The sequence below is a fragment of the Dendrobium catenatum genome, unplaced genomic scaffold (assembly GCF_001605985.2).
Source record: "Dendrobium catenatum unplaced genomic scaffold, ASM160598v2 fragScaff_scaffold_156, whole genome shotgun sequence".
NCBI classification, from domain to species: domain Eukaryota; kingdom Viridiplantae; phylum Streptophyta; class Magnoliopsida; order Asparagales; family Orchidaceae; genus Dendrobium; species Dendrobium catenatum.
The window spans coordinates 3,359,275-3,369,708 of NW_021318618.1; the positions used below are offsets into that span (position 1 = coordinate 3,359,275).

The 10,434-nt window shown below is 32.5% G+C and overlaps 2 protein-coding genes across 2 annotated transcripts in view; both read right to left on the reverse strand.

Annotated features, from left to right (window-relative positions):
• Positions 1-751: 751 nt before the first annotated feature.
• On the reverse strand, positions 752-2,132 carry LOC110108287. The gene is made up of 3 exons (XM_028701349.1): positions 1,854-2,132; positions 1,611-1,656; positions 752-955 (listed from the first exon to the last, which is right to left on the reverse strand). Exons 1-3 carry the CDS (start codon positions 2,130-2,132, stop codon positions 810-812), a joined length of 471 nt encoding a protein of 156 aa, XP_028557182.1. The 3' UTR covers positions 752-809.
• A 6,526-nt stretch (positions 2,133-8,658) lies between these two features.
• The window catches only part of LOC110108288, a 27,314-nt gene continuing 25,538 nt past the window's right edge, over positions 8,659-10,434 (reverse strand). The window contains exons 4-5 of the mRNA XM_028701352.1: positions 9,820-9,883; positions 8,659-9,468 (exon numbers count right to left, since the gene is read on the reverse strand). Of these exons, the coding sequence (XP_028557185.1) occupies positions 8,878-9,468; positions 9,820-9,883 (655 nt within the window). The 3' untranslated portion in view covers positions 8,659-8,877. The remainder of the gene's footprint in view (positions 9,469-9,819; positions 9,884-10,434) is intronic.

A 10,434-nucleotide genomic window follows, 5' to 3' on the forward strand; every position in this document is an offset into this window, starting at 1 on the left:
AATGCTTGGTGCCATGCTTCCAATGAAATAAACATTAAGTTTTCCATAATAATAATAATAATAATAATAAAGATGATATCCTAATGGATAGTGGATACTTTTTGTGCATACAGAAATAAAATTTCCCTGTCTTTAGAGCAGAATTGAAGTAACTTAGCGAGCTAGATTATAGACTCAAAATCAATTTTCTCATTTGTCCCATTGGTCTCCATAAAAAAATAGAAATTAAGGTATGCTTAAATAAAACCATAATGGAGCTAGCCAAAAAACAGTATTTAAAACTACTTTTTTAAAACATTATTAAACATTCCTTAGATTAGTTATATACCAGTGAAATTTTATTTATTTGGGGAATTACAAATCTACCATAAAATTTTTATAAATTTACATATTTTACATCTATACATTTATATGTACTTATATACTAAATCAATATATAAATCACATAAAAATATATTCATGAAAAATATATACTTAGTTAAAAATTTAATATTAATAATATTTTTTTAATGACAGATTTATTTGTTATACAAATAAATATAAAAATTTAAATATTTAACATATTAGATAAATAATTTTTCCCCCTTACTAAATTGTTTTTATACACACACATGCATCATCCTTGCCAGGTCCTAAATGAGAAAAATGAGCTATTGCATTACTAATTGACAACGCATAAAATATATCAAATACTCATTACATGAAACCTTTATATATATATATATATATATATAATATTATTGTATGAATAGTGGCTCATATAGTTGAAGCAACTAATCAAGGGCACTTAGGGCGGCCCTTACGGTTCTTCAAGTTAGCATAGCAGGGGCATACTTCCTTATTGCCAGAAGTTCCAGGTGGCACACAATTACAATGGTGGCACACGCAAGGCAGGCTCTATTGCACACATTATGTCTTGCTTTGCTGCATCGCCTCGCACAGTTTGATGGGCAATCTGTATCATCAGCAAAACATCAACAGATTAACTATGAATTAAACAGATCAATATACAAAAAAAGTATTTATTTTATTTTTGCTACTCTTCCATATAGAACAATATTACGTCTCCCGACGGACGTAGAGAACATCCGGTCGGAGGCAAATTCCCTGCCAAAAACGAGTTTGTACCGAGCATACCAAACAATACACGAAGAATACTATCAATTGAAACCAATACCGAAGTTTATGCGGCTTTACCCGAGCACAATACCAGAGCTTATACCAAAGTTTACCGTAGTTTTTCTCAGAAAACTCGGTACAACTCGGTATTTCTCGGTACAGCTGGTATAACTCGGTATTGGTCTTCAGAGAACGGTATTCTTCATTATTATCAAATAATACCTAGTTGTACCGAGCAAATACCTAGTTTTTGGACGGGAAATTGCCTCCGACCGGACGTTCCTCTACGTCCTTGAACCGAACGTAATAAAAGTTCCTTCCATATACTGCTCTTATTGTTTTATTATTATTTTTATTTTATGATTAAATAAATTATATATATATATAATAGTTCATTTGAATCTTTGATATGTAATAATTATAATTCAATAGACTGAGATCCACTAACTCATAATTTAAAAATTCTTCATTACCGTTCTACATGAGCTTACCTATTGCCTCCACTCCTGTCGTCAATGATCCTGTAAACATTTCCATCTGCAGCCATTGACATCAGAAAACAAGCATTAATGCAAGAGAAAAAATAATTATAATTCATCTACTATGTATATAACATACTGAATAATCTGATGTAGACCTTTAAGAAAGGTCTATCAAAATAGTGCTGAAATTTTGCGAGTTTTTTATTTTTATGAAGAGAACGATTGCTTAAATGGAGCAATTATATATCTCACCTCAAGCAGCAGAAGCAAGAAAACTACCATGATCATTAACCTTGCTCTGGCCATTGGAAAGTTGTAGAGACAGTGAGAGAAGCTGAAAGAGCAAAGGTTTAGATAGAAATGCCTAATGGCCTTCTTCTTATAGAGTAGCAGTAATGGACAAAGCCAGGCGCGGGCAATTAATGTGTGCCTAATTGCGTGCAAGTCTCTCTGGACGCTGATGTTCTCCGCATCAGGCTTTTCATGCTGCTGTATCTGTTGCTGTTTATTTAATATGTTCTTTAGTTGCATCCAATCATCAATGGATAAGAAAGCTCATTTAAAACCAATTTTCATAGGCTTAAAGATATGAAAGTTCAAGGCTTTGTTTGGAATGACTTTCTTTTAACTTCTTAAAGCAGGTTTTATGTACAAAAATTTTAATTTTTATACTAAAAAATTGTTTTAAGAAGCAATAAGAAAGTCGTCTCAAATGAATCCTATAAGAGAGCAAAAACTATAAAAAATGCCTTTTTCACAGCAGTTGATAGCGACGGTTTGCAAATTGTTAAAATAGTTTAATTTGATGGTCTTCTCATAATCATTAAATTAGATTGGTCCTACTTACTGCAAGGTTATTAAACTAATTATTGGGAAATAACAATAGATTAAATAAATCAAGAAGAAATCACAACCAAACAATTATGCAAGTTTGCAATTTAAATCATGCCAAATCAAAGTTTTGAATTTCTGCAATGATTTTGAATTTTTACAATGATAAAGATGAATAATGGTTTTAACCGCTATTATACTATAACAAAGAAGCGGTTAAAACCGCTACTATATTACATAATTGTAGCGTTTTTAACCGTTGCAATTCTAACCTATAACAGTGGTTTTAACTACTACAAGTGAAAACCATTGCCAAAGTCTTTTCCAACCAATTTAAATATACTTGATTTGTTGCTGTTGGAAATTTGTTGCAAAAAATTTAGTAGCGCTTTAATTGCCGCAATAGTTGAAAAAAGCGTTGCTAAAGCCTTATTAATTAGAAGTGAAAGGCGATCCTCTAATTTCACCATTAGTGATGACTGATGATAGTGATGGTTGTTTAAATTATGAAAGAGTTTATGGGTGACACTTTGTTATACTTAACTAAATTGTTTGAGAGGTTACTCATAATGAGTTGCTTGAGATTTTTTATAATCTTAGTTACAGGTTAAGTTCACAAAATTTTTTTTTAACTTCAAATAAGAAATGTTCACTTGCATGAATGCAGGGTGCCTCAATTAAAGGAACATAGTGCAAGTATAAATGATGGTAAATCATTACTGTACATGTTTAACAACTTTGATATAATTAGTAGTACCTAACTGGTCAAGATATCACATTGCAATTTGTGTAATTTGATATCAATTTATTAATATGTGGCAAAAGAGAGATTAGAGGAGATATGAGAAAGAAAGAGAGCTTGTTGACCTATAATTTTCAATTGGTTTAATGATTTTATATGATCTTGTATTCTAATTATTTAATTTTTTGAAGTACCATCTAGTAAAGTTTTAAAGGTTTCAACATACCATTACTTTATTGTCTAATATGAATTTATATTTGCATTAATAAAATTATAATTTTTATAATTAATAGTCGATTTTTGATGAATATATTCATTTCAGTATGTTAGATTATAAAAATGGCTAATATGATATAAGTAATGAAAATATTAAAATACTAATATCTATCTTAAGGGATACTAATGAAGACTTATAACTAATTCTTAAAAGATGAGATGATACAGTAAATAAAAAATAGACAATTCACGCAAATATGATATAATTCTATAAGAACAAATATTATTTTTTAAATAAAATTAATCTAAATGGCTTAGAGATCAATTATGATGAATTATGCACGTTTAATTAACTAGATAAATGATCTTTTAAACATTAGGATTCTTTGAAGGCATTCATCATTAATATATTCTTTAGAAGTAAAACTTCTTTCAATTTGATTTGTACTGGGAAACCTTCATTAGAAAATTCAACAAAGGTTAAATCATTATCTCTCTCTTAGTTTTTACATGGTATCAAAGCATTCTCTACTACAGCCCGCTGCATAGTCTCATCAAAATGGGCAACCCCTACTTCTTTCATCCATGAAGATACGACAACTCTTAACATCAGGAGCTATTTTATATGTCTTCTTAACATTTCTGATGGAAAATCTTGAAGAAAAAGTTAACATATAGCTCTCAAATGATAATTACCCTCTATGTATATCTCCAAATAAAAAACTGTCCCAGATGGTTTTAATGGTTTTCTCCATGGGTCAAACAAGTGCCCAAGGAGATTTCTCACTCATGCAGTTGGCCAATCCCTATCCAATCCTTTGTATAACACATGAAAACTTATAGATCGTAATCTCTCAAACACCATCTACTCTATAACAACTCTTCCAATTTTGCCCAATCCTCAAACAATTGGTCACATGTGATACAACTCAAGAATTAGCTTCATCACTTTGCAAACAACAATAGGACCATGATAAAATACATATCTGATGTCAAGCTCTAGTTGACAACATTGTTGTACCTGAAGCATTCCTAGATGATGATGATGACATCATGTTTCATATCCTCAACAACCTACTCATTTCATATCATGCCTTAAAGAATGCTGTCCACACCACTCTTCATCCCATAAGCCTAAATGACTTCTTCTCTCTCTTATGAAGTGAAGAGATTCATTCTGCAATTGATAATACAAAAGAGTGTGCACAGCAGATTACACCGTGGACCTTACCACAAACAGATATTGAAGGTCTTCTTTCTCATATGGCATAAGGGGGTATGATGAAGCAAAGGATTTCTATATTACTCAAATGAGCAAGGAAAATCATGCTTAACACCATATTTTGCCAAGTCTGTGCTAAATAAGACCTTTTAAATGATGACATAAACTGAACCCAACCTTCACACCAGCCACTCCTATGCCATCCCAATGGGCATTGGTCACAACATTGCAACCCAATAACTCTAAATAGTACCTTGATTCAAGTTCCACTGCTCACTTAACATCTAATGTTGAGCATCTGTAGCAAGCAACTCACTGCATTGGACCATGCAACATCCTTGTTGGCAACGGTACCTCTCTACCACTTCCCCATTCTGACCAAGATTTGCTACCAACTCCTATCAATAAGCTTTATTTGTCTAAACTCTTTCACGTCCCAAAAATCTCTCACAATCTTATCTCCGTAACATTTACTCTTTTTCTTTTGATGGCGTTAAATTTTCACATAAATAATCTAGCGAAAAATATCATCCTCCTTCAAGGTATGTTTCGGAGAGGTCTCCATCCGCTTTGTAAAGGAAGAGCTTCATCATCCCTAGTTGCTTTGGCTTTTGCACACAACACTCTAATCTTCAGCATCAATAACTCGAACATCCACATCCTCTATCATTGCAACCTTTTCTACACGCAACAAAATGTTATGTATTCCGTCTTAATTTTCTTTTTGCAAAGCATGTAATGAAGCTAAGGCTCATTGTATTTCATTTACTTTATCTACCATTCACTTTTTAAACCTCTAAACTACTTCACTTCAATGCATAGGGACATTCCCCCATATATTTTATCCACTACAGTTTCCACTTCAATCAAGCAAATCCTTCTCTCTTACTATACAAGCAAAATGGTATAATTTTTTTTTTAATTTATGTTGATGATGTCTTCGTGATTTGAAATGACCCAACTACCACACAAAAATTGTTTCATGACCTAGAATAGTGCTTCAACATGAAAAATCTCGGCTCGATCTCCTCCTACTTTTCGGGTATTCAAGTCATCCGAAAATACCAAGGGTAATTTCTATGTCAATCTCAATATGCAATAGATTTTTTACAGGAAGTAAACTAGACATATTGCATCTCCATTTCCATCCTCAGTTGCAAACATGATAGAAGCCTACAACACTGACTTAGCCCTTTGGACCAAAAAAATTTTGGAAGCTCACTCACGCGCTCCTATAGTTGACAATTAGTTGCCCAGAAGTAGCCTACATTATCAATTAACTCTGTCAGCATATGGATGAACCCTATGAGTATCATAATCAAGAACTTAAGTGACTTCTAAGTTAAGTAAATGGTACCATTGAGTTTGGCTTACCTATATAAAGAGATCCATCGAGTCTTCATAGCTATATAGATGCAGTCAACTGATTCTATATACTGCAAATCCATCTTAGGTTTTAGTTCCTACCTAAGAAACACTCTAATTTCTTGGACTAAAAAGAAGCAACCCAGAGTGGCAAGATCCTCCAATCAGACCTAGTATCACACTCTAACATGGGCAACTACCAATATTATTTGGCTATGACGCCTCATTTAGAACTTTTATCGCTCTCACTGAGCCAACATTCATTCACTATTGAAACATATCCATCATGTCTGTCACCAATAGTCCCATATTTCAAGCTAAAAAATACATTGAAATTAATTTTCACTTCATTCACCAATACATTCACTCTAAGGAGATCAAAGTTCAACACAACCACTCACATGACCAACCAGCTGGCTTCTTATGAAGTCGATATCCATTGAATGCTTTGCAAGATCAGAGAGAAGTTAACCATTTGTTTTGATTTACTTAGCTTATAGGAAGGTAGTAAGTAGTAACTACCCAAATGATGAAAAGATGAATGGAGTTACCATCCTCACTACTGTGTAATCTCAGCCATTCGAGCATAACCCAATAACAATCATCGTCAGTCAAGCATTATTGTGGCTATAACATAACAATTGGCTACATTCTATATAATCTGTATATTGTTCCATATAGTGTGAGATGCAAAAAAAAAATAATTAATAGCTTTACATATACCATTCTACTTCTTCTTTTTGCTATGATTTCTCTGTAACTCTCCTCTAGGTCCAATCTTTCTCTCTTGGCTCTACAATTATTGGTAGGGTGCTCACTTGTGGGAGAAATTGAGATCAACTGACCCTCATATGCACATTGAATTTACTTTTTTTTTTAATGATGATGAAAGCTCTATTTTTCTCTTCTATGATCTTTGATTAAATGGGAATTCTCTAAGAAAAATTTTTAGGTGTAACATTCACCATTTTTTTATTCTACCATTGATGCTACATTTAATGAAATATTATTGAATGGCCTGTGTTTTATCTAAAATTCATCTTAAACTCTCGTCAACTTGATGATTTCTTTGCTTGAGGGCTTTCTATAATGGAGTAGTGAATAACCTTATATGAAATGGAAAAGATTAGTTTACCTTTAATAAAGCCAAAAAAGCTTTTTTTGATGATTTACCTAATACTCTATTCAAATCTCATTGGTTTAAGGTAATTCTATTATATTCTCACTCTAAACTTAAATGACTTGTATTGCTGGCCTCAAAACTATAGACAATCACATTCATTACGACATTATTATTAAGAGATTATGCTTAGTTTGTTATAATAAAAAAAATTTCATACACATATTTTTTGGGTTTCCCTTTGCTATGCAGATGATTAAAAAAGATCTATATGATGGGCAAAAATTCTTATTTGATGTTTTGCTTACAAAATATTGGAAAGGAACTCTAACGAAGAGTAAGTACTACATGGATTAAAGATTATATTTTTTCATTGTTGTTGCTCTTTATTTATAACATATGAGAAATGAATGAAAAGTTGCATAGAAAGGGGAATTGCCACTTTCTGGCCGTTCACACAAAAATAAAGAGGAATGATGACTAACCATTGTATGTTACCAGTTCAGTAGATTCTTGCAAGTTTTGAGTTTGCTCAGGGTTGCCTGCAGTGCATTGTGGTGATGTATTTACAAGTTGTATCTTTTTGGTTATTATAAATTTTGGAGACTTTGATAAGATATATGGTTTGATTGGGCTACCTTAAATCATTGATTGGTTTTGCTATATACTGCAATTTTTTTTTTTTAATTAGGGAAGAGCCCAAAATCATTGATTAAGAAAAAAAAATTACATGAAAAGTACGATAAACTTGCTACTCAACATCTAGTGATCCAAAGAAAAATTGAGCTGCAAACAAAACGTGCTAGACTCAAAAAGAAAATGAAGAATAAAGGCAAAAGCTTCAAAAACAAGATTCAGAATGAGCAAAATTTTAATTAAACATAATATAGAATTTTATCAATAATGATTGAAAAGCATCACCTGATTGCCCGTAGATCGTCCAAGAGAATGAAAGGCCATATGGGTGCAATGACATTCATCATTTCCCTACAAAAAAGAAACTGCCAAAGTGTCGAAGGAAGCAGAAAGATTTCTAAAGTTAATTGGATTCATGGCCATACATGAAAACAACTGAGTATATCCCTCATCTGAACACCTCCCAAAGAGAAAACATCTAAACAAACAATAGCTCCAAATAGATGAAAGAAACCACCATCAGAGAAACACCAGAAAAAAGCAAACTTCTCTGAAAGGAACAAGAGAACTTTGTCTGACAGTAATATCCAAGTCCAGGGAATTGAGCCGAGCAGAAGAAACATTTTGGCCACAAACAAAATAAGCAGGAGAAAGAAGACCAGCAGAAAATAACAGAATCCCAACAAAAACATCTCAAGAGATGAGGCGTCCAATCCCATAGAAACTCTTCCAGTTGGATGCTTCAGAGAAAATTCATTTTTAAACCGGCCATTCAAAACTCAAACCAACATGAAAATCATATAAACCAACACAGATTTTAGAGAAGACAACTCCTCAAGAGAACCATCTATTATATGAATTATCAAAATAAAATAGAAAAATAAAAGAAATAGCGAAAAATAAAATAATATTATCACTAGTTGTATTTCTGATGAATATGGACTTCCAGATTTGCATCATATTTACTCAAAACTAACATGAATTTCCACTCTTTTAAGTTATACTCATACAAAAGAAACGATAATATAGAACCTTTCTATAATATGAACTTACATTATGAATAAAATCTGCTTTACTGACCAGCTAATCTGAGACCTTTTGATGTAAGAACTAATATCTTCTACACAATCTGCAGATAAATTTACTAAAACCGAACCCAACATCTAGTACATTTAGCCATGCAATCACCTTTGCAGTCCACATTATATCCTAACACCTTAGGATTGCGAAGAAGAAGATTTCTAAGTGTTTTTCCTTTGATTCCCCATTCCCTTTCTAATGTCTGAACATTGACCTTCAACTCTTCATTAAGACAACAGCCCAGCACCTCAGGAAACTTCTTCAGTATCTTGTGGAGATCATCATCAGAAAGGCTTAAACTCTTCAAGTAATCCAACATCTCTTTTATTGAATCTAATTTAGGAGTTTCTTTTCTTCGTTCTTCGCCCCAATAAGGTGAATGAATCCAGCCAAAAGCTTTCTTGAGTATCCGATCGGCTTCTTCTGTGGTGAAATTGAACGCATAGAGTGATTGTTTACTTTCTTCCCACAGATTACTATCCTTATCTTCTTCTATGGTGGTCTGTGCTTGATTAGTTGCTAGTAGTTTGTATGTTCTAACTGATAACTCAGAGCAAAGACATCTTTCCTTTGAGGGAAATTTGATCTGCGATGTAATTCTGTATGATGGATTCCATTGAACTAGAATCAAATTTGTTGAAGTTGAAACAATAGCCTGAAAGGCAAAGTGCAAAAATTCAATTAAAGAACCAACTCAACTTTATACTTCCAAATGTAATTCATCAGGACATAGAAGACTATAAATGCTAAATGTTATATTTGATCGATCACCAAATTTTGGTTGAAATATGAAGAGAACCTGAACTTATGTTGAACAAGCATTACAAGGAAAGAAGAGGTAAAATCTAACTATTAAATAAGAATCACCTTTCATAGCAATGTGCTCATAACATTCAACAAGTGAATAATACAATAATAAACACCTTTTTATAGTAAAAGGAACATTGCCATTTCCGGATAGTACATACTTTTAAACTGAAGAAATAACTTCTAAGAAGTGACTTACAGATGGGAGAGCACATAAGGCAGTTTGACAGTTAGAAGAAAATGGCAATGAATTTACCAGCATCCTATTCAAACAAAATGCAAAAGAGAACCAATCAATGAGATTCTAAAAAAAGCATCGGATCTCCTATCCTTATTATCCTTTAAATTAGATTCATGCAATAATATATAAGGAAACCTTAAAAGATAATAAGAGCGAAAAACTACATATTTTAGAGAGGCAAATTAGATATCAAACTTAGAACAGTATTACTATTCGATTCGCACTTCATCCAAGCTACAAGTCTGAAGTGTAGGTCGTGTTAAAGACAGACAATTACCAGTCTTTGGTCCAATTGGATCAATTATATCACCCCTCATTTAGAATTGGGTAGTTAGTTGATCAAAATCGATAATACTCAAATATCCCAAACAATTTTCCTTATTGTTTGCGTTCTCACTCAGTTTTTTTACTGTGCCGCCCACTAATTACGTTTCTAAAGACGCTCATTATATTATCCTCGCAACACTCTTCCAGTAATTGGGCTTCTCCACTTCAGTTATAATTTACCATTATAAATGTGACTATTATGTTCAACTATTCTTACGAATTTATCATGGGTTTAGAATTTTTCCT

Coding starts and splice junctions, on each gene's coding strand:
- LOC110108287 (XM_028701349.1), bottom strand. CDS start 2,132: ATGCAACTAAAGAACATATTAAATAAACAGCAACAGATACAGCAGCAT. Junction 1,657..1,853: donor TCTTGCTTCTGCTGCTTGAG/GTGAGATATATA, acceptor CAATGGCTGCAG/ATGGAAATGTTTACAGGATC. Junction 956..1,610: donor GACAGGAGTGGAGGCAATAG/GTAAGCTCATGT, acceptor CTGATGATACAG/ATTGCCCATCAAACTGTGCG.